The sequence below is a fragment of the Aphanomyces astaci genome, assembly GCF_000520075.1.
Source record: "Aphanomyces astaci strain APO3 unplaced genomic scaffold supercont1.26, whole genome shotgun sequence".
Taxonomy (NCBI): domain Eukaryota; phylum Oomycota; class Saprolegniomycetes; order Saprolegniales; family Verrucalvaceae; genus Aphanomyces; species Aphanomyces astaci.
The window spans coordinates 335321-356329 of NW_009798289.1; the positions used below are offsets into that span (position 1 = coordinate 335321).

At 50.7% G+C, this 21009-nt stretch overlaps 7 protein-coding genes across 12 annotated transcripts; 2 read left to right on the forward strand and 5 right to left on the reverse strand.

Annotated features, from left to right (window-relative positions):
• Nucleotides 1-19: 19 nt before the first annotated feature.
• On the reverse strand, nt 20-4792 carry H257_10099 (hypothetical protein). Its single transcript, XM_009836547.1, has 10 exons — nt 4674-4792; nt 4149-4623; nt 3848-4084; nt 3734-3781; nt 3511-3651; nt 3336-3464; nt 3181-3273; nt 2212-2454; nt 2004-2147; nt 20-1545 (listed from the first exon to the last, which is right to left on the reverse strand). The coding sequence occupies exons 1-10, from the start codon at nt 4757-4759 to the stop codon at nt 1006-1008; spliced, it is 2136 nt and encodes a 711-aa protein (XP_009834849.1). The 5' UTR covers nt 4760-4792; the 3' UTR covers nt 20-1005.
• A 64-nt stretch (nt 4793-4856) lies between these two features.
• Nucleotides 4857-6325, forward strand: H257_10100 (hypothetical protein). Of its 3 annotated transcripts, none has more exons than XM_009836550.1 (8): nt 4857-5054; nt 5113-5276; nt 5331-5418; nt 5479-5542; nt 5607-5658; nt 5715-5797; nt 5862-5957; nt 6021-6325. In XM_009836550.1, the coding sequence occupies exons 1-8, from the start codon at nt 4882-4884 to the stop codon at nt 6246-6248; spliced, it is 948 nt and encodes a 315-aa protein (XP_009834852.1). In that variant the 5' UTR covers nt 4857-4881; the 3' UTR covers nt 6249-6325. The 3 variants fall into 3 exon arrangements, with proteins under 3 accessions (XP_009834852.1, XP_009834850.1, XP_009834851.1); XM_009836548.1 differs by having other exon boundaries at nt 5124-5276; XM_009836549.1 differs by having other exon boundaries at nt 5124-5276; nt 5715-5957.
• On the reverse strand, nt 6321-9056 carry H257_10101. 2 transcript variants are annotated; one of them, XM_009836551.1, is made up of 4 exons: nt 8706-9056; nt 6895-8653; nt 6600-6821; nt 6321-6557 (listed from the first exon to the last, which is right to left on the reverse strand). In XM_009836551.1, exons 1-4 carry the CDS (start codon nt 9050-9052, stop codon nt 6411-6413), a joined length of 2475 nt encoding a protein of 824 aa, XP_009834853.1. In that variant the 5' UTR covers nt 9053-9056; the 3' UTR covers nt 6321-6410. The 2 variants fall into 2 exon arrangements, with proteins under 2 accessions (XP_009834853.1, XP_009834854.1); XM_009836552.1 differs by having other exon boundaries at nt 6321-6821.
• A 153-nt stretch (nt 9057-9209) lies between these two features.
• H257_10102 lies at nt 9210-11040 on the reverse strand. Of its 2 annotated transcripts, XM_009836553.1 has the most exons (3): nt 10196-11040; nt 9680-10014; nt 9210-9612 (listed from the first exon to the last, which is right to left on the reverse strand). In XM_009836553.1, exons 1-3 carry the CDS (start codon nt 11014-11016, stop codon nt 9299-9301), a joined length of 1470 nt encoding a protein of 489 aa, XP_009834855.1. In that variant the 5' UTR covers nt 11017-11040; the 3' UTR covers nt 9210-9298. The 2 variants fall into 2 exon arrangements, with proteins under 2 accessions (XP_009834855.1, XP_009834856.1); XM_009836554.1 differs by lacking the exon at nt 9210-9612 and having other exon boundaries at nt 9658-10014.
• A 1196-nt stretch (nt 11041-12236) lies between these two features.
• Nucleotides 12237-14666, forward strand: H257_10103. Of its 2 annotated transcripts, none has more exons than XM_009836556.1 (5): nt 12237-12836; nt 12880-13021; nt 13082-13390; nt 14068-14172; nt 14224-14666. In XM_009836556.1, the coding sequence occupies exons 1-5, from the start codon at nt 12264-12266 to the stop codon at nt 14457-14459; spliced, it is 1365 nt and encodes a 454-aa protein (XP_009834858.1). In that variant the 5' UTR covers nt 12237-12263; the 3' UTR covers nt 14460-14666. The 2 variants fall into 2 exon arrangements, with proteins under 2 accessions (XP_009834858.1, XP_009834857.1); XM_009836555.1 differs by having other exon boundaries at nt 14065-14172; nt 14224-14662.
• A 470-nt stretch (nt 14667-15136) lies between these two features.
• Nucleotides 15137-16225, reverse strand: H257_10104 (hypothetical protein). Its single transcript, XM_009836557.1, has 2 exons — nt 15572-16225; nt 15137-15502 (listed from the first exon to the last, which is right to left on the reverse strand). Exons 1-2 carry the CDS (start codon nt 16199-16201, stop codon nt 15275-15277), a joined length of 858 nt encoding a protein of 285 aa, XP_009834859.1. The 5' UTR covers nt 16202-16225; the 3' UTR covers nt 15137-15274.
• Nucleotides 16226-18587: 2362 nt separating this feature from the next.
• On the reverse strand, nt 18588-19188 carry H257_10105 (hypothetical protein). Its single transcript, XM_009836558.1, has one exon. The coding sequence runs from the start codon at nt 19173-19175 to the stop codon at nt 18750-18752; it is 426 nt and encodes a 141-aa protein (XP_009834860.1). The 5' UTR covers nt 19176-19188; the 3' UTR covers nt 18588-18749.
• Nucleotides 19189-21009: the final 1821 nt, after the last annotated feature.

The window sequence follows — 21009 nt, forward strand, 5'->3', positions numbered from 1 at the left end:
ATTTGACTTGTACCGGGCTGAGTGGCTTCAGCTTGTAACCGCAAGTTTCTGGCGGGGTAGGGTTCTTTGAGGGAGAGGTCACTATTGTGAGGGATCTATTCACGGCATGTGGATGGGGGGCCCATTCCAAACCAGGAGTGAACATTGTGGAATATCCGGAAGGAAAGCCACGAGGTTCTTAAAGAGAGGTGCAACGCCTCAGGCTGGTCACAGAGCAGGGAAAAGCTTCCGCTCTTGGTAGTGGAAGGATCACAACCCAGAATGCCGATGGTGTCTCACAATGGAATAAGGCGTCTTTCGAATGGAATCTGCAATTCCTTTTTGCATGTGGATGGTAGGTAGGTACTAGGTATGGGATGCCCACGGATTCCTTTATGACGTAGCAGATGCACAGGTAACGAGTACATACATGCAGGCTTCCGCTAATCAATCACCTCGGGCGGCCGACGACAGTCATGGAGTCCCCAGTACCCCTCCCTGCTCGCTCATGGCGCATCGACCACGAGCCAGCCTAAGGTGGATCTTGCTGAGGTTGACGTTACCATCACTACGGTAGTAGTCCGCTTGTCCTGCGCTTCCGTCACATGTGATCCTCGTTGCTGCCATGGGTTGAGGAAGCAACAACATGGGAACGCAGTCAGCATTCCGCGCGCATTGGTACTGCAGCCGACACGATATTGCGCGTGGCAACTGCGACGCCTTTATGAGATACCATCGCGAGTCGTTGGCGAAACTAGCTGGTTCACGTGCTCGAAAGCAGCAGCAGCAGCATAGAGTCCATCGTTCCGCGCGGTCCCATTCCTCCTAAGCCCCCCAAGTGGTGGTGTCGACACTCATTGGTGTCCACCGCCTAGGCTGTCTGCCCATCCTACCCGCACCATCGAAAACGTATATACACGTGATGCAGACGACACTCGTTTAGTTGTGCTACAACGTCGACTTCGATCCTCGTCCATCCTGTCCTTGTAGGTGTCGTATGTCACTTCTCTTTCGTCGACAAGCAGGCTAGATGGGATGGTGCCACACTTCTTCGCAGTGGTACGCCTTGGGCGTGATCTGAATGACCACGTGCAACGGAATCTCAATCGTCGGGCACTCTTCCGGGTGCTTATTGGTCAGGTACGCGTACAGCACGCGCAAGATGGCTTGGTGCGCCACGATGAGCACGGGGCGGTCGAGGCGCATGAGCTCCGTGATGACCGGCTCGAGGCGGTGAATCACGTCTTGATACGACTCGCCGCGGGGGTACCGATAGTGCAACTTGTTGGTCTGGCGGGCGCGGTACTCGTCGGGGTACTGCGTCGCCACCTGCTCGTACGTCATGCCGTCGCAGATGCCAGCGTCGATCTCATCCAGCTGCTTCCACTTGACCACCACGCGGCCGTGCGCGGCGATGCGCTCTACCGTCTGCCCCGTCCGCGTCATGGTCGACGTCCACACACTCAGCCGCGTGTCGTCGGGGTAATGCGCCTGGATAAACTTGTCTAGCTGCTGCGCATACTTGACTCCCCATGGACTCAACGGCGAGTCGCCGCCAATCAGACCCTGCATGTCATTATCAGGCCCATGGGTAAATGATAAAATATATTGTCAAGATATTCAATCCGAAATTGAAGTGTGAGATGATATATATTGTCAAGATATTCGATCCGAAATAAATTGAAATATTAAATACTTTCATGAACTATTGATATTTAAATGGCAATTGACATTACGAATCAAGTAACCAATCAAAATCACGATCCACTCGTTCGAAAATGAAAGTAGTGTGACACTGGACAATGAACATACAAAACGTAGTACAAAAAGAACAATCGATCGATCGATGTGGCAACAATCAGCACAAAATGTCCAAATGTTGGGGTACAAGAAAGACAATATATATATATATTTAAGAAAGACAATATATATATATATATATATTTAAGAAAGACAATATATATATATATATAAGTATAAGAAAGACAATATACAGTATATATATATATATATATATATTATACCTGGGTGTTGTACATGCTTTCGCCATGCCGACTGAGCCAGATCGGTCGCGGGCGCAGTTGCAAGTTGGCCATCAAAAACATGATGCGAGATTGGAGGTACCCGTACACTTGATTGCAAAAGATCTGGCGCCCCACGTCAATAATCTACCATGTGTTTGAGTGTAAATAGCCTTGGATTGTGCTATAGCAGTCAAGTCGATGTACGTACCTTGATGAACGAGCATCGCTCGGTCTCTTCCAATGGCGCGTAAATATCGCGGTAGTGCTCGATGCGCTGGTGGTAGTCGTCCACGACCTGGTCCAGCGTATAGTGCGCATAGTCTTGCGAGTTGAGCTTCATCTCGTTGATCGAAATCGCAATCAGCTCAGGGTCGTCGCAGATGGACTCGATGAACAGCAGCTCGTACTTGAACGGCCGCGCCGCCGCCGCCTCGCGGATTTCTTCGCGCCGCTACGACCCAAGGAACCGTCAATCTCGTCAAGCAACACAGCTACCACATCGGTAGATGCTACAGTATGTGGCCACATGGATATTGCTGTGCTAATTCTATATAGAGGCATCATCCAACCCAGTACCACCATATACATGTACGAATCGGCAAAACGATGGAGCCAATAAACGATATTCGAGAAAACCAACACTAATATTAAATTCGTGTGTGACTGAAATTAGTGTGGTACCAATCACCATGGACTTGGAGATATACCAGTACAGAATACCAAATCCACACACATGTTGGTACAAGTCGTCGTTTCCAAATGGCCACCACAGGTCGTACATACACTATATACCGCCACACATGGCCCATTAGGACGGCATCATGACGATTTTTCATTCCCAATGGCCACGAAATACTTGGCAAAAATCTTAACATGGTACACGCACAAACCACTAATACTACCAGCAACTACAATATTGGTACAAGTTGTCGTTTCCAAATGGCCACCACAGGTCGTACATACACTATATACCGCCACACATGGCCCATAACCAATAAATAGGACGGCATCGTGACGATTTTCATTCCCAATGGCCACGAAATACTTGGCAAAAATCTTAACATGGTACACGAAATACTTGGTAAAACACCACGTCAAGCTAAACATGGTACAAACCACCAACACTACCAGCAACTACAATACCAGTAGCAGCGACAGTAGTCGACGAGGTACGTACCGATACACTAGCGTTGGTCGCATCGAAGACAGCGCACGTACACGAGTCATTGGCTAGGGCGTCCAAAGCATCTTTCAAGCACGTTTCACCAATCTAATGCCAACCATCAATAGCTTCATACTGTACCATTCAGCCAACATGACGATATCTCGCACCTCGGCGCGCTTTTGCGAGTCGGACGTGTTCTCTGGGTCCCAAAAGTGATGCGTCACTTCTGTCTTGACCATCGTCCGGCGGTACTCGCTCACGTTGAACACTTTGGTGGCATGACCCATCCACGTCAGCTACAAAGCACACTCGTGAAGCATCGATTGTAAATGGGATAGGTACATGTCGCGCAAGGATATGCCCGAGGAACGTCTTGCCGCGCCCAGGAAGCCCCACGAGGATGATCAAGAGCTTCCCGCTGCGCTGCTGTGCGTCGTTGGCCATCGACACAGGGTACGACAGCGTCGATCGGTGGCCCCCGTCCTACCACCACCGCCGCCATGTTGACAGATGCAAAACGTACGATGTAACCCCCCGACGACCACAAGCAAGTACAGTACAGTACCTGCTGTCGCAGTTGATGCTCCTGGGTGACTAGGTCTCCGCCAAAGTGCTACCGCGGATCCGTGAGTCTCTGCAGTTGGATGGAGGAGTAGGTAGTAGGTGGGAGTGGGGATACCTCGGTGCGGGCGGCCAGCAAGATGCTCGTTTGACTGAATTCGCGATGGGCGGCAGACAGCTTCTTCGGCGCCGGCGGTGCGTTGAACGGACGGCTCTCGAGGCTCACATCTAGCGCCTTGAGCGATTCCTCGCTCTTGGAGCGTGTAATGGAGCCCGCGGACGGCGTGCGCGTGCGCCCTGCCTCGTCGGTAACGTTGAGTCCGTACTCGGCATCGTTGTCCGCCTTGATCATGGACTGCAAGACGTGTGAGTACTCATGGAAGAAATCGATCATGATGATGGCAAGGAATCAAGCGTACGTCTCGCTTGATGAGCGCTGGCGGCAGCTTCTTGAGCTCGGATCGCGGCTTGACGCGAGGAGACTGCAGGACCGTCACGTCGTTTGCGGTGGGGACAGCGACGGCGAGCTTGCTCGATGGCAGCTTTGTGCGCAACGTCGTCGGGGACAGCTGTCGAACTGTCGGTGGTGTCGCGCGCTTGCGGACGTCGGACGACGCAAGCGTTGCGGCGGGGTTCATTGTCGGCAGCTCATGGACGTCGGGGCCACGAAGCATCGTCGGAATGGGAACTTGGACGACCTCTCCCGCTGTCGCGGTGATCGAGATGAAGTTGTTCAGGTTGCCATACCCGTCGGGGGCAAACGCATAGTCGGGGTCATATTTCCATGCTTTCCCGTCCACGAGGAACTTGAATTGGTACAATCCTGCTGCAAGATCCAACGCGATGGAGAACGTGCCGTCCGCGTGTTTCTCCAGGGGAAACTTCTCACCCCAACTACATGGCATGGACGTGCATGAGAGATTAAGACGCGACAGGAGGGTTACTTGTTGAAGGAGCCAGCGATGCTGACGCTGTCGCAATGATGGGCCCATCGGAACAAAGCGGCGTACTGAGGTGCCGCCGCCGCCATGTCAGATCAAATATCGCCAGCGGTGGAATGATGATACAAAAACGCAAAACTGTGCAGTCCGGATATCTATTTCACGGTTCATTTAACCGGATATATCCACAAATCATGAACAGTCATGCGAGATGGCGCTGTCTCCTCGTGTGCGTCGTCATCCTGGCGCAGTGGAAGTTGGTGGCTGGCATGATGCTAGTGGATTTGGGCAAGCGATATGGCCTGGACGTCTCCAACTCCAATACACCCATGCACGAAGGCGCCCTACGTCAGATCATGGACGGCGTGCGCGACGAGAAACCAGGTATGTAGTCGTGGCGAAAGCAACGCCTGGGAGGTGGCGGTCTGGTGTGCTCACGTAGATGTGTACCAGATTCCATGTACTTGTTTGGACTCATGCAGTTCTACGGCCACGGCGTCACGCAAGACAAGGACGCAGCGATCCGATTCTTCCGCAAAGCAGCGGCAGATCGCCACGTCGACGCGCAATTCGCCCTCGGACTGCTCTACCACAACGGCGCCGACGGTACGGCTATTCGTTGGGTCTTCCTTCTGGTGTGTTCCATGACACATGCTCCAGGCGTCCGCCAAGACGACGCGATGGCATACTCGTTCCTCAAACCGTCGGCCGACAGGGGACATGCAGACAGCCAGTGGCTGCTTGGCACGTAAGTTACCACCACCTTCGCATGTCGTTTGTACGAACGCAGTCCAACGTTTCCATGAAGAATGCTTCGCGATGGACGCAGCCTTCCCTTCTCGACCACGGAGTCCGCATCCCTTGCGTTTGAGGTGTCATCTCCTTGCTCCTCGTCAGACCACCTGACCAGTACTTGTGCTGTTCTACCGCCCCCAGCTCATTCAAGAGTCTGCTTCTCAAGGCAACCCCCATGGCCAATTCCACTTGGGTAGGTATCCTTGCCAAGTGCATGTACGACAGGGTCATTCACAGGACATACTCTAGGTGTCTACTATGAATACGGACGCCACAATGTGCCGCAGAATCTCACGACCGCGGCGCAACTGTATGCCGTTGCCGCTGCCCAAGTGCGTCCTCAATCCTACGTTCCTCCGAATGCCACGTCACCATCCAAAACGAGTTTGTATGTAGCACGTGCCCGACGCAGCATTCTACTTGGGCTTGATGTATGCGTACGGTCGCGGTGTCGCACAAAGCCTCGAGACCGCACTCGAGCACTTCAACACGGCAAGCCGTCGCCTTCTATATCCAACCACATATCCAGTTGTGGCTCACGAGTGGACTACTTAGGCGGCGGCGTTGCACCACGGCCCAGCGATGTACTACCTTGGCCTCATGCACGTCCATGGCGACGGCGGCGTCCCCGTCGACTACACTCGCGGCTTGTACTGGTTTGACAAGGCGTTGGCCACAAAAGATCTGTCCGTCGCTGCCAGAGCCCAGCACGCACACGACGAGCTCGCGGCGCTGCTCGCTCAAGCCACGGCCCATCGGGACGCTGTGTTAAAAGGAGCATGATAACGGAGTTATGGATACTATTCAGTACTATTGATAGTAGTAATTCACATTTGTCAATAAAAGAAGGCTGTATCGGGTTTACTGTTAGCAATCTATTGGATCAGTTAGTATTGTAGTACTATTAATACTACACTAACATATGGGTGAATCGTTAAATATTTTTTACATGCGCATCAAAGCACATTGGGCGACGAGATCGTCGAGGTCTGACAGGGCGGGGTCGTGGGCAGGTAAGTGGAGGGACAGCGCGGCTTGGGCCCGAGACAGTGGCGCCTGGACAGCCTCGAATTGCTCAGCGTGAAACAGCAACTACGTCCGCAACGTGAGCACCTCATCAACGATTGTACGTACTTGGGCTAGTTTGAGGTACTCGTGGCCCAATTCGGCATCGAATGGGGCATAATGGGTCTCCAATATGGCCAGCGACTTGGAGCTGTGGGCGGCAGCTTCGGCGAAGTCGCCGCGGGTCGCTGCAATTTGGGCTACCAGGTCGTGCGCTCGACCCACAAGTACGTGGGTGTTGGATAGATTTGCAAGGCGTTCGTGTAACAATTTCTGGGCCAATTCGTGGGCCTGTGAGATGTAGTTATTTCCACGGCATCCGGTAGGTAGCAGCAAACACACTTAACAAACAAGGACGACGTACATGATGCAAGTCGTCGTGTGTTTTGGGTATAGCCACGACTATTGCTGCCTCCATCGCGTGAGTTCGCTGCATAAACACGCTATCCGAAGGGGGTTCATTGACCTGGTCGTTAGACGAGCATGCGTCGCAGCTACAGGCAAAGAAATACTGGTCTTGCAAGTGCCGGCGTCGCGCTGGACCATCCATTTTGGACGCGTGGGGGCCGTACGAGATGTATACGTGATCATTGGCCGCAATGGCCCGACTCGTAATCAAGTGCAATGTGGCACCGTCATCAAAGCGAACAAACGCGTTCGGAACACACGAATGGTTGGCCATCGCCATGCGGGGGTACACGCCCACACCCACTCTGGTCTGCGTCACGTCGCGCAGGTTGTGGCTTGATGGGGCAGCGGCGGCGGTGGTCGTCGTCGTGATGGCGACCACGTTCGTCGGCAACTGGCCTGCTAGCGCCAAGAGCACAGACAGCGTCATGTCCTGGGCGTTGTCGTCGTGGAGGTACCCTCGCCACGGATCGAGCACCGCCAACGTGGACACAAAGAGCACCGTTTCGACGGCAACGGCAGGTGACATCGACCTCAGGTGCGACTGCAGCGCGTCCAATCCGCGGAATCTACCGGACGGGTTATTCCACGTGAACTCTGACGACGACGGCAATGATCTCGGACGAAAGCCAGCGGACAGGGCACCCGCGCAAAGGTTGGTGTCCATGTGGGCATGATGCAGCACCACTTTAACGTGGCTTGACAACACATGTTGGAGCTGTGTGAGCCATAGGGTGTAGAGCTCCTTAGAAGGTCGAGTTAGGACGAACAGTCGCACGTCGATGGGGCCATCCTGGTGTGGCGTGAGATGGACAAGGCCAAGTGGAACGTTGTCGTCCAGCGATGGATCCAACAAGGCTAAGAACTGGTGGTTGTGGATCACCGAGGACGATGATAGGGACGGGAAGTGGTGGCAAAGTGGGGGGAAGTGCACAAGGGCGTGGACGGTCGGCTCGTCCGCCGTCGTCCAGAGGCGAAGTCCCTTCGTGTTTGGTTCAACGTCGACCTTCTTCCACTGTGCTAACACGTCGTCATTCGTTTGAAACCGACGGCGATTCAACAGACGCCAATATACTCGACATAGCGGATCCAGTGCCACATGCTGCCACGTCAGCGAGCATTCCCAGCGGTGGCCGTCCGCCCACGCTTTGGCGCGGCACGATTCGTCGCAATACATGTCGGCACTGCAAAAGTCACACGGAAGGGGGGGGTTGGGCAGGGACACGCGAGCACACGCAGCACATGCAGCGACGTCCGTCCCGACGGCCAACACGGTGGGGGACTCTGTGAGCAGCACCGTGCCTGGAGGAATGGCCTGAGTGGCTTGGATGGATCGACCGTGGGTTTTCGTGGTGGTTATGACAATGTGTGGATGGAATACACCAGCACCACCGATATCCTTTGGCCCTGCAGGAACTGCGTGTGTATTTGTGGAGGTGACAGAGCTGGGGACCCCTTCAACGAGGCACTTGGCATGATGCAAGTCCCGTGCAACGGCGTCGACCACGCTGTTGCATCCGTCATGTTGTTGCAGTCGGCCGTCACAGAGGGCTAGCGCCAATGCAGGATTGGCGTCATGGCAGGCTTCTAGGGCCTTGCCCCGACGAAACCAACCTTTCGCATAGGTCGGGTCGGCGGCGATGGCCCTGGACGCGTCTTCGTACGCATGTTGCCAGCATGTCTTGGCCATCCATGCTGCACATCGATTCGTGTACCTGTGTGTATTGTTAATGGTACCGAAGGTGGATGTGTCACGATAGTACCTACAAGATGGATTGCAACGACGTGGACGCCTGCGATCGAACTACCAGCGCGCGAAGACCCTGCGTAAAGCAATCGATGGATGCATCATACTCGTGGGCTTTGAAATGCGCATTGCCTCGTACTTTCCACGTGGTGGGCGTAGTCATGTTCGTGTCATCGACTGCGCTTGCTGCGTGTGCACGAAGCACATCGACTTCGTTCAAAAGCATGGTAAACGTCTGCTTCAACACATGGGTCATCGCTTCAATCCGATCTTCAGACGAGCAGATCAGTGTTTCCATCTCATGTAGCCATGATGAAGGAAGGAGCGATCGTGCGCATGCGGCCAGCGCTGCAGCATCAGTTGGCATGTTGTTTTTTCCTTATTGCAAGCAAATCCGAATAAATCCGGATAATGCTCTTTGTCAAATGCTACTTTGAAGTATTTTAATACGTAGTACTTCTATTAATAGTATTAATACGTATTCTTAATATTTTAATATTAAGAACACGTATATTATACTAGTAAATATTAATAATAGTAGAAGGATGACGTTACAGATGTAGAAAGGGCAACCAAAAATAATTAAATCTAACCGAACGTATGCTACCATTTTCTACTCGTCGTATTTCACGACAACGTCAACCAACGCGGGCGGAGTTTGCGGCGTCAAGATTCTGGTCATGGTGGATAGCATCATAGTTTGCAGTGCGATAGACTCGTTCATTTCGTCCATACGGGCAGCCATTGACTCCCTCGACGACGGCGTCGAGAGCAGGTTGAAGCTGTTGATTCGACACGTGTGGGAGCGGTACGACGCCGACATCGTTGAGAGCGGCAGGTCGTACGCCGTATCTACGGATGCAGACGTCGACATCCATGACGTGTCGATGCTGGACATGCAGTCTCCCTCTCGCGTGGACTTCCACCCTAACACGTATGTCACACACATGAGCCACACAGCAGCAGCGTCATCGTCAGCCGCTCCTTCGCTTACACTCTGCGGTGGTGGCATTGTTGGGGGCGCCGACTCGCACAATTGTTTCCAAGGCCGCCAACGTCGTGTCCAGCACCGGGTGGACGGACGCAACTGACGCGGGTTGTTTCCGTGCTTCGGTCCGCGCATGCACCCAGCACTTGATGCAGAACTTCACTTCCGCCACTGCCTTTAGACTCTTGTGACTCGACGGTTTCTTCCACTTTGGTGTGGATGGGCGACGCACACAATGCAACTTGACAAGACATCCAGAGCACATGACCAGGCCACAACATCGACAGTGGTGGTGTCGATGCCAAAACATGCCCTTCTTCTCACACACGTTGCAGCGCGTCCTATTAAACAAGATCCAGTCTAAGCTACGTAGCCGTGGAATTCAGATGTGTAGCCAACTGGGGCGCTAGCTTAGCCGAAAAAATCGGCCGGTTAGCCACGGTCCCAGATGTGTAGCCGCGGTGGTAGTTGGCTCACCCCCAGCCATTAAATCGATATAAAAAAGATGACTGGCAAACGTACGTGGAATAATCCCATTGCGGGCTAAACTCTCCGGTGGTCAACACGAGCGACTCGTGCAGAGATGACTCTTGCAACAATGGGCCGATGTCTTTCCCCAACGAGAGCGGGATATTCATGTCCATGCCTCTCCATGTGGTGGTCCTGGGGAGCTGGCGACGACTCGCGCTGGTGCTGCTTCCTGGGGTGTAATGCGCTCGGACAAACACATCGACATGGCCATCCGGCCTTGCGCGGTACAGTTTGACGCAGGACACACCTTCGGTTGGGCTCGTGGTGGTGCGTGACGTGGAGGCGCCATGGGAGGCCAAGATGGGTTCAGTGACCACAAAGAGCGTCACTCGGCCTTGGGGATCGATGCACGTGCCGGTAAACTCCAAAAACAGAAACGACACGGGCGGCTTGTTGGCGGCGACAGTGAGCTGCAGCCACTTGACGCCGAAAAAGTGCGCCGGGTCGTCTGGGGTGCGGGTTGAGTGGACGTTCAGCACGGCTGCATCGTAAAGAGACGCGCCGTGGAGAACCGCCGCCATCGCGAGGTAGTCGCGAGTGTTGTCGGCATACAATTCGTCACGAAGGGTCGACAAGGAAGCTTGGTGCGAGCCATGACACACGACCATGCGCTTGGAAGGGCTGCGGACTGAAGACGACGTCGGCAACGACTTTGAGCAGACGCGCCACCCGTGCCTGTCGACATCCACGGCCCAGCCGTTTTTCACCGACTGCGGGGTCCACTTGCCCGACTCAGCCAGCGCGTTCTTGACAATCCACTCCATGTGCCTTGCATGGGCTGCATATTCGTCTGCAAGAATGTCCACACGCATATTCTACGTATATGACAATGAACAGTAGAAATGCGAAGTGACGGCAGGGTGCCATGAGCACGAATGTGCCGTTCGATGATGTGCTCTGGTCATAATAGTGCGTCGGTTCGAGATCTGCGGGTCCGTTACTCCATTTAACTTGATATTTGTATGCTTAACGTTAGCGATTGTTTTGACGCGAGAAAGGCTAACACCACCAAGAGCGTCATTTTCGCAACGGTAAACGACACTACGATGATACGCATGATATCCAACGACGCTGCTGCATAGGTACAGTAGTAGCCCCCCCAAGATCGCCAATACACAGGAGTAATCTATTGATTCGGCGATACACTGTACTGGGACAGCTCAGGAGGACTGGATGAGGGAAAGTGCTACAAGTCAGAATGCATCGAATGCAATGTGCCCTACTTATGTCGTAAAGGTGAGACAAAGCAAATGACTGTTTGAACACGTGAGGGGGGGGAAGTACATCAATAACCTCTCTAATGTCAGCCCTGCTCCGTCCCCCTCTTGTGCTCATGTCCATTCACGATCTAGATGCAGTCCCAGAGTATCTCTAAATGTAACTCCATAATGCGCTCGCTGCGCGTTGCCAAGCATGTACTGCAGCCCTTGGATCGACTTGCAATGACGGCCAACATACCGCTACGTATCGACAATTCTTGCCACTGTACTGACGTTCCCTATACATACATGTAGTCAATAGCGCGCGTTGCTTGGGGTGTCGTGGGCCAACAACCTGACGAACCCGTCGGGAGTCTGTACCAACACAGTAGTCAATAGCGCGTTGCTTGGGGTGTCGTGGGCCAACAACCTGACGAACCCGTCGGGAGTCTGTACCAACACAGAACTGTTTACATTGCCAGTATCGCACTGGCACGTCGTGTCGACAACCGAATTCTCAACATTAATTCTGCCAACTACTAAAGGACTACACAGTGCACACACTGTAGTTCAAGGGAACTACTACTACGTAGTAGGAGTTCTTACTACGTGGTACTAGTACGTCATATTGTTTGTCTTGGCACGGTTGGTTGCCTGTGTTTACCGACAGGCCACGCCATCATGGAAGCTCACACCTACTCAAATCACTTTCCTGCCATGCCAACAGCACTCGAGGCGTGAGGAATCACCAGTGACGTTAGCCTCATCACATCTGAACAACCTGTTGACGCGCTTGGTTTCAACCCATTTTGCATGATACCCTGCTCCGTGAAGTGAACCGTACAGAAATATCACCTGATATGTTAGCCAATCAAACATTTTCCGTCCTTTTATGCGTCGATTTGGGTTTTAGCCAATCAAACATGTTCGACTGTGCAGTCTCGTCAAACGCAGCCATGTCCAACTTCCGCGGGGACGACGTCGCGCAGCACGAACGCACACGAAGTTTGGGACTCACCGCAGGAACTATCGTGCTCCTGGGGTTCGGGGAAGCATGTCTTCGCTGCCGTCGACCTGTGCCCCTCGGGCTAGCATGCCGGTATGCGCTGTTCAACTTTATCCCGAGCTTCGTGTGGCGGTCCATTGACATGCCGCTCATCTGTCGGTCGGCCAAAGCCTCGTTGGCGGACACAGTTGACGCGTCCGTTCTTTCTGAAGCACTTCGATCTGTCCGCTACATCGTCGCCAGTTATAGTGCTCTCTACCACTGGCTCAAGCTCCCACACCAGACGCTGCCGTCGGAAAAAGTGCTTCGACTAACCACACCCACGTCTCGCTTGACACCGTATTCCGTCCGCACGCATGGCGATCATGTCCAACCCGTCGAGATTGATGTCGCCGCCCCCGACGTCACTGGTCTACGCATGCAGCAGGTACACACGTCCCTCGTCAACATACCTAAATCATTTTCTCTAGTGGTGTTTGCACCAACTCGACGCCACTCGACCTGACGTGTTCCTACTGGAAGTCGACTTATCGTCAGTAGCCTCGTCGGCACAGGCCGCGTCCATCTTGACTAGCGCACGGCACGTCGTGGAGCCGTTCCGCGGCCCCCGAGGTACACTCCGCCGCTCCACTCCCATCATCATCATATTGTTGTGGTTTGTGTATTTGGCAGCATTCGCGAGACGCATGGAAGCCGTGGTGGTGCTCTTGACGTCCCCCGCGACGGCGCCCGACGTGGTGGCCGGTCAAGATTGGGATGTTTGCATCAACACAGCGTCTATCGTGTCGACTCATGTCGTCGACATCCTTGACGCCATCTCAACCACCGCCGCCGCCGCCCCTCATGAAGAAGCGCATGATGCGAAGAGCGACCGTGTTCACGACACGTCACCGGTGATCGTGCACACGGACTCGATGGATCAGTTTCAGTCGTTGGCCTCGGGGCTCTTGCAAGCAAACAGGATACCCCTGCGATACAGAGGTACTAGTAGTACTAGTAGTAGTAGTCTTACTACATACTGCTAGCTGTGACCACTCCTGTTGGCTTGGATATTGATTGTCAAAATTTGGATTTTTGTGGTAATCTGTCGATCAAGTCGTTGATGTTTGTACGGTAAAACGTGTCCTGTGGGAATTGGTATCACACTAATTGAAGTCACACACTAATTCGACGTTAACGACGATTTCCTGCAATCTGATTGGCTGAATACTACTCTGCCGATATTGTCCATTTGGTTGAGTCTATGCATTCTCCATGTCGCTCCCCAAGTTTAAAATATAAACACAACAATATATATATAATATATACTACAACAATATATTAATTTGAATTGATAGCAACCACGACGATACAATCGTGTCAATTCATTATTGTGCTTTCGAGTGAAATTTCGTGTTGTGGTGTCTCGTTGGAATTTAATTCGATTTGATTGGCTACTTCAATTGAGCTCAAAATTATTAGCCAATCAAAACCTTCTAAATAAAATTCAACCAATCAGATCGATTGTGGATCGGTTTGGTCGGCGCGATTTGCACCCCCTCCCCAAATTTGTATCAAATCGACAATATGTTGGAATGAGATTAATTGGATAGGTAGATATCTACTAGTATGCCATGCAATCATATAATACCTTTTGTAATATGTCTGTCGGGTAGAAGACGACGGCAGCACCCTCTTAACCGACGCCGCTGCCGCCGTGCACGTGCTGGCGTTTCAAAAGCCCTCCAGTGCCGTCGAGCGATTGCATGTGTTGCTTGACCAAGGTACCCCTCTCCATAAACTCGACCTATTTGATGACCATGTGCATCTTGTAGAGGTAGACGCGACCCACATTTGCATCGTGACAGACGCGCCCGACTTTTCTGCGGCGCCTGGGGTGCATGTTCTCCACATCCCGGCACTGTGCGACCAAGCGCTGCAGGTTATTCGCGGTCACTTGCGCTGTGGCATGACCACGGACGAAGTGCAGGACAGCCTGCGTCTTCGCTACGGCCCCATGAACTCGATCACGGCCACTGGCTTTCGTCGTGACAAATACTCGACGGTCTAACCTACACACAAGTCGATGAGCGCAGGGGTATGGATGGGTATAGGAAGGAAAAAGTGCGAGTTGCCTAGTAGACACTTCAATATCGACAGTCATGAGTGGGAAATTGCAATTTTGATTCGTACGTACATACTACTAACATTGTTACTAGTTAATACTACGTAACGTTAGTAGAAATTAACCAACAATATTCAAGTAAGGCAATGCATCAATTATTGACGCTGTTTTTTTGGTCAAGTTTTGGCCATGACTTCAAATCCCAGTAGTAGCTCGAGAACGATTATTTTCATGCTGATAGCACCACAAGAGAATATATTGGAGATTCGGTATGAATTTCCGGACCCCGTTCAATCGAATCTCGCCGAGCGAATCGAGCACCAATCTCTCCCATTGGTCAATCCGAAATTACTTGTCGCTGATTGGCTACAATCCATTTTCGAGTTTCTACTGGAAAGGGCGAAGTGGAAATTGGCCAATCAGATGTCTCGGCTCTATTTGTGCTCGATTGAACGAACCATGCAAAATTGGGAAATTTGAAGAAAATCGACAATAAAACGTCACCATTTTATTGATGTATCATTGAGCATATGATTGGACTACATTTCAAATTTGTATCGAATTTAAATGTTTTGAGCTTTATGGCGATTGTTTTTACTAGTAAAGATATGTCCCCTCGAAATGGCTGCAATTAAATAGATCGCTGTGTTCAATAGGTAATAACTAATTTCTTCCGTATCCTCTAGTGAGTATACAGTTCCACGACCAAGTCACAGCAAATGTCCACGTAGTTTGTACTATGCAGCATCCCTCTTATTTGCTTAAGTCATGCTCGGTCGATATTTCTTGGCCTCCACGGTGCTGTGAGCGCTGAAACTGGATCCGCCAGCTTGGAGGTGCACAATGTCCTTTTGACTGCGCAACTTGAGGCCCGAAATCGGACACGTCATGGTCGGTAGCACCATGTCCTTGAGCAGCGACTCCATCACGACATGGCCTGACGGACGAAGAAGCACGGCCATTTGGTGTGTGATGGCCTTGTTGCTCACCTAACCAATGCATGCAGTTGGTTGTCAGCAGTGCTGGCTTCAACACATGATTCAAGACAAGGGACGCACCGCACACATGACGACCGATTCGCCCTTGGTCTCTTTGTCAGAACGCTTCAAGTGCACAGGCATGAGCTGCTTGAGCTTGAGCGCTTTGCCACTCATCGGATCCTTGGTAAACTCGTCGGGCTTGGCCAACACGACCTCGGCCGACGGGGTGAACCCTGGGACCCAGAATGACGTGCGCTGCATCTCCTTGGCCTTCTCGGCCGTCGTCTCCAAGTCGATCTTGGAGCTCAGCTGAAGGCGAGCGCGCTCGTCGACGCTCTTGATGAAGTCCACTTGTCGGTTCACGCCCAGAGTCGACTCGAGGAGCTTCCGCTCCGCCGCCAAGACCTCGGCGTCTTCTTTGGCCAACTTTCCCTCCTCCTGAGCTTCATACGCGGCCACGTCGAGCTTGATTTGTTGCTTCTGAGCCAACAAGTTGGCGTAGATGCAGCCTTTGCAGTACATGTACCCGCAAGGGCTCGCGAGCGGCTCCTCCTTTTCGAGAATGGGTTTCAAGCAAAGACAACAACACCCAAACGGAAGCTGGGAGTCTTTGCCATAACGACGCTTTAACGTGCCATGCCCTGCAGCCACCTTCTCGCGGTACGTGAAGTGATGGGTCGCAGTGTTGTTCTTCGAGTGCCTGCTCATGGCGTTTGGCAGAATTGAAGGTCGTGTGGGGTTAAATGATTTGCACCAATCCGACGGCTGAAATGGCAACACTCGACAGCCATTGGTCACAATATATGAAATCACTCCGTCGCATAGTATCTGTTTGATTCAGACAGTCAAAAATAGGTTAATGGAATTCGCAAGGTGAGCCACCTTGCTCCTTTTTAATATTCAATCAGAGTCCATCACATCTTATTTCTTACACACGATTGGCTATAACACTGACAGAAGAGGTTACAATTTTGACCTTTGAATTTTGTAGAGCTTTGTGTGATGCTGCTCTAGAGAATTGTGCACTGATGAGTGCACTCGGACTATGTCCAATGTGGTTCTCCCCTTACAGCTAACATTATGTTGTATCAACCACGTGATCACACCAGCAGGAAGGTGTACGGCACCGACACGGACTGGATGGTGGAATGAGGGTTGACCAATTTCATTGGGTTAGTAAGCAAGTGATGAAATGAGACCTGTTAGAATCGACCGAGCCCTGAATACCACATCACATGATCTTGCTCTCATACACAGCCTACAATTATCTCAAGGCTCCTTGCATCAACCGCCATCACAGGAGTAGAATATATCGCAACAGGGCGTGATGAATGTACGCAGCGATTTTTGGGATTTCACCGCATCTGATTGGACATAATTGAAATGACAATTTTGAATTCGCAAGGTGACCTGCCTTGCGAATTCCAAAAAGACATAGACACATGAAAAATAAAAATCATTAATACAAACTTGAAGCTATATTTAATTGAAATTATACAATTTCAGAATTATTTATGGAATTCGCAAGGTGACCCACCTTGCGCTTCATACAAAATTGCCTATTTCACCTTGCTTTTTCTGGTTAATGACAAACAAATTCTTCGAATTGCTTTGAGGGTGGGCTGGATCATACCCCGATTTTTGCCCAATTAATATTTCGAAAATTTGGTTCAAAGTAATTCGAAGAATTTGGTAGTCACCTATTTTTTACTGTCTGGATCAAACTGATTTCGAAAGAAAATCTTCGATTTTCTTTATCTACAGTTCTTGCCAACTTTCAGAAAAAAAGTCCCTTGAACCTCTTTCTATTATTTTTTGGCGAAAAACACGATATTTGGCAAAATATTGAATGCTCCAAATTTTGGATCCAGACAAATAACTTTTCATTTTTTGCAAATTTCTCAGAAATTGCCAAAATATCGAAGATTTTGGCCTTTTTTTACATCCAGACTCACCGTGAACCAAATTTTTGAAATATTAATTGGGCAAGACCCAAGGAGAGAATAGATAATTCGCTGGAAACCTCGAAACAAGTATTTGAAATGTGTGGAATCATTCCTGGTTGCTTAGGTGACTGTAAAAACCATTTCAATCATGGAGTAACTGCATTACCGTAGCCCTTGGCCCCATATGACTCTACGACGGATTCAGGGGTCAGTCGTGTATGGGGCCAACACCATCGACCACGACACCACCACATTAAAACCGCTGTGCTCCAACTGTCTTCGACGTGCGACAGTTTCTTCTTGCTATCACCTCGCCTTGTACGATACTACTCGAGTAGTCGTGATCAGAGCCTTGGTAGGAGTACTACCAAGGCTCTCATCATGTCGCTGAACCATGGCATTTCATGTGCACCCTTTTGGTGCGCTGTTTCAAAAAAATAGAATTAGAGAAATATGTTTGAATCACGGACCTTTCGCATGCAGTCGGTTTGCCACTGAGCCACTGGAGGTAATCATCCTAACGGACACTTCGAAACGATTCATATATTAATACCTGCGCAACCAATCACTCGCCGGTTGCTTCTTTAGAGTGATTTGCTCTGAATTGCCATGGAAAACTGATTTACTGTTACCTCTCACAATTGGGTTGAATTGAGACGATGTAGTAATTACATCGTCTCAACTACATCGTTTTTCCCACTTACTATAGTATACTATTAATAGTACATAGTATAAATGACGATGTGTCGCTTATTTTGAAGCAGGCAATGTAGCGGTGTTCCCAATAGAGAATCCCCTGCTGTTGTATATAGTATACATACCATGAAATTCAATACAGTAATGTGCGTTAAACTGCTGTAAATGCCTACTGCGTAGTACTTCGAAGTATGAAAATAGCTACTAGAATGTACTCCACATTTAGATACTTCGAAGTATCACCACTCGTATCAAAGACAGGGCGTCGAGAAGTCCGTCAGTATTGCTCGCGATTGTATCACATCGCCGCGGACGTTAGCGTGTACTAGTACTTTCGCTTCCTCTCTGTGACTGGTGCCTACTCAACATGCTTAGCGCGTACTACCGGTACTGTAGTACAGTTACTTGCTGTATTTATTAGCCAACATAGTATAGCTAAATAAATTACTGGGTATTGGAAATGGTTTTTTGTTGTTATATTTCATCACACGTAGTGTTATTAACCTATTGATAAATATGGTGCGAGCCCCTGCAACCAGGGCTGGAAACTGCGTGGACGACATGGATCGCGGCAATAAGTTAGGAAGTCGTTGGACAGCTTGCAAGGGCCCGCTTTACAGGATGAATGTGATCGCCATGCGGCGGCGTTGATCGACATAATGCATGTCGGCAAGGTCAGAAATCAAATCTTCCCATTTGAGGTCAGTGTAGTACACGGACTCGTGGATCGTGTCCAGGTCTTCCTTGAGCAATTTGCGACGGCACTCAATCGTGTTGAAGCGCGTGAATGGAATGTGTTTGCCGCCGACGCAGCATCGATCGCGCGACTTGAACACATCGGGGATTGCAATGGGCACGGGGCGACGCACGAAATTGCGCTCGTGAGATTTGGCGTGGCGCGTGGCGTAGCTCCCGCTGTGGTACGAGTACTTGGCCTTGGGGGGCGTGATGGCCGTCATCATTCGCTGGCCCCTCCATGCTGCCACAAGGGAGGCCGACGCCGCCGCCGACGAGGACGAGGATTCTTGGTTTGGAGCCATCGTTGCACCACCTAGTGATTCAAAAAGTGATCAACGCGACACACGTACGGTGTGTTTTTTTGCATGGATTCTGTGATTTCTCTCATTTAAATGTATCATGTTTTTACACCATACAAACACCAAGTATAGGTACAAGCTGTTTCATTTTATTACGCGTCGACGGAGATTAGGATAATTCCCTCATCCACTGTTGTTTTGTCCCGAAACACTGTTTCAATGAGGGAATTATCCCTTTCGGAAACCCGTAGTAGCCCTGTACTACAGTACATACTACTAGTAGTATGCTGGACCCCCATCGAGTACATACTATGGTAATCCCCAGGTTACTGCAGCTATCGCTATACTGAAATGCACTTAGCCCGTAGTAAGAGGTGAGGTGGTCCGACGATACAAATATCCATACTAGAAACACTCAAAAATTGCACCGTTTTCTGATGAACACAACCGTTTGAATGACCGTACCTTTGGTGATTACCATTTCTGGTGTGTTCGATATTTTACAAACATACACCACGGTTTTTGGCGTGGGGCCAGCAGGGGAGGTTGGTTACGGTGGTTCAAACGTGGTGATGGAAGCGTCATGGTGAGATTACTGGCATTTGTATGTACAGTATCGTGAAAACAACGTTAGCACCATCGCTTTCAACGTATGTACAACGTGGTGGCACCGAAAGATGCCAGTTCAGAAGATCTCGAATGGCCCGTTCCGTGGAAAGACCACGCCCACTGTGTATATTGAAGCTGCAGGAGCCTCCAAGATGTTTGGATGTGGACGCGATCCATGCCAAACTACGGTATGTACATAAGCTCTTACTGTAGTACTAGGTATTTGACATGTGGGTGTTCAATTGTCGAATGACAACAGTTACAGTGATCTGTACTCGTAACGGTGCCTTAAATACGTCAATTATCACGAAAATGTAGGTCAGGTCCCTTCAACCAGAATAAACTTGGCAACGCAAATTACAGTAATCCAGGTCAACAATCTATTAATAGCGTCGTCGTCGGATCGTTTGATAGATCCAAACAATCTATAAATGTCCTTTGTGGCACGTTCCAATGTGTTGGGGACATTTCTGTCGTCCTTGATGGAGGCACTGTGGGCAAAACGTATACAGTACTCAACCTCGCAGTGTTTCATCAGCTCAGGTGATACGAAGTGGGTTGATTTTTTCTCCGCTTACATTTCGAATGTACAGTACATTCGAGTGGTGACGCAAGCACTTGTGTGGTTGGGAATAATGAACGATGGTAACGTTACCCTTCTTCCTGCACTCACGAGTCCACATCCAGACAAAAATGTATACAGTAACGGAGAAGAAATCCACCTAATTTAGCCTCGTCGAAACAGTCGCAAGATCGTCTACGATTATAAGACCCTTGCGATGACATGTCCACTCCTCGGTGAATGTTCATCGATACGTTACATTTAGCGGTAATGTAACGAAGTCCGGATAACATCCGGACACGACATCCCATTGGTCAGTTCCAATCCTGACCCGAAAGGACACTTGGCAATCCAAGTGTCTTGAATCACTGGCTCTGCGACATCCGCAGCAGCACCATTCATTTGACATGAATAGCATGACTGGCGCGCAGCCGCGCGCCAAGGAAACCAGCTCGGAGATAGCTAGTTCTCTCAGTTAACAATATACCTTGTTCTACACACCTTCCTCTGTGCGCCCCATTACACCTGGTAGCACTCCAGTTCGTCCATCGACCTTCCCCTCCGCCGCGCAATGTCCTCTGCCCAATTCTCCGAGACCCACCTTGTCACGATCCGACACATGTGTTCCGCTCTCGGGGAACAAGAAGCTTGGAGCCTGATCCACGC

Coding starts and splice junctions, on each gene's coding strand:
- H257_10103 (XM_009836555.1), top strand. CDS start 12,264: ATGTTAGCCAATCAAACATTTTCCGTCCTTTTATGCGTCGATTTGGGT. Junction 12,837..12,879: donor CTGGTCTACGCATGCAGCAG/GTACACACGTCC, acceptor CATTTTCTCTAG/TGGTGTTTGCACCAACTCGA. Junction 13,391..14,064: donor GATACCCCTGCGATACAGAG/GTACTAGTAGTA, acceptor TCTGTCGGGTAG/AAGACGACGGCAGCACCCTC.
- H257_10099 (XM_009836547.1), bottom strand. CDS start 4,759: ATGGCGGCGGCGGCACCTCAGTACGCCGCTTTGTTCCGATGGGCCCAT. Junction 3,652..3,733: donor AGCATCAACTGCGACAGCAG/GTACTGTACTGT, acceptor CGGTGGTGGTAG/GACGGGGGCCACCGATCGAC. Junction 3,465..3,510: donor GGCATATCCTTGCGCGACAT/GTACCTATCCCA, acceptor TGTGCTTTGTAG/CTGACGTGGATGGGTCATGC.
- H257_10101 (XM_009836551.1), bottom strand. CDS start 9,052: ATGCCAACTGATGCTGCAGCGCTGGCCGCATGCGCACGATCGCTCCTT. Junction 8,654..8,705: donor ACGTCGTTGCAATCCATCTT/GTAGGTACTATC, acceptor CAATACACACAG/GTACACGAATCGATGTGCAG. Junction 6,822..6,894: donor CACACGACGACTTGCATCAT/GTACGTCGTCCT, acceptor TACATCTCACAG/GCCCACGAATTGGCCCAGAA.
- H257_10100 (XM_009836548.1), top strand. CDS start 4,865: ATGAACAGTCATGCGAGATGGCGCTGTCTCCTCGTGTGCGTCGTCATC. Junction 5,419..5,478: donor AGCCAGTGGCTGCTTGGCAC/GTAAGTTACCAC, acceptor GTTTCCATGAAG/AATGCTTCGCGATGGACGCA. Junction 5,958..6,020: donor CACTCGAGCACTTCAACACG/GCAAGCCGTCGC, acceptor TGGACTACTTAG/GCGGCGGCGTTGCACCACGG.
- H257_10105 (XM_009836558.1), bottom strand. CDS start 19,175: ATGGCTCCAAACCAAGAATCCTCGTCCTCGTCGGCGGCGGCGTCGGCC.
- H257_10102 (XM_009836553.1), bottom strand. CDS start 11,016: ATGCGTGTGGACATTCTTGCAGACGAATATGCAGCCCATGCAAGGCAC. Junction 10,015..10,195: donor CCGCAATGGGATTATTCCAC/GTACGTTTGCCA, acceptor CTTGTTTAATAG/GACGCGCTGCAACGTGTGTG. Junction 9,613..9,679: donor CAATGCCACCACCGCAGAGT/GTAAGCGAAGGA, acceptor CATACGTGTTAG/GGTGGAAGTCCACGCGAGAG.
- H257_10104 (XM_009836557.1), bottom strand. CDS start 16,201: ATGAGCAGGCACTCGAAGAACAACACTGCGACCCATCACTTCACGTAC. Junction 15,503..15,571: donor AATCGGTCGTCATGTGTGCG/GTGCGTCCCTTG, acceptor TGCATTGGTTAG/GTGAGCAACAAGGCCATCAC.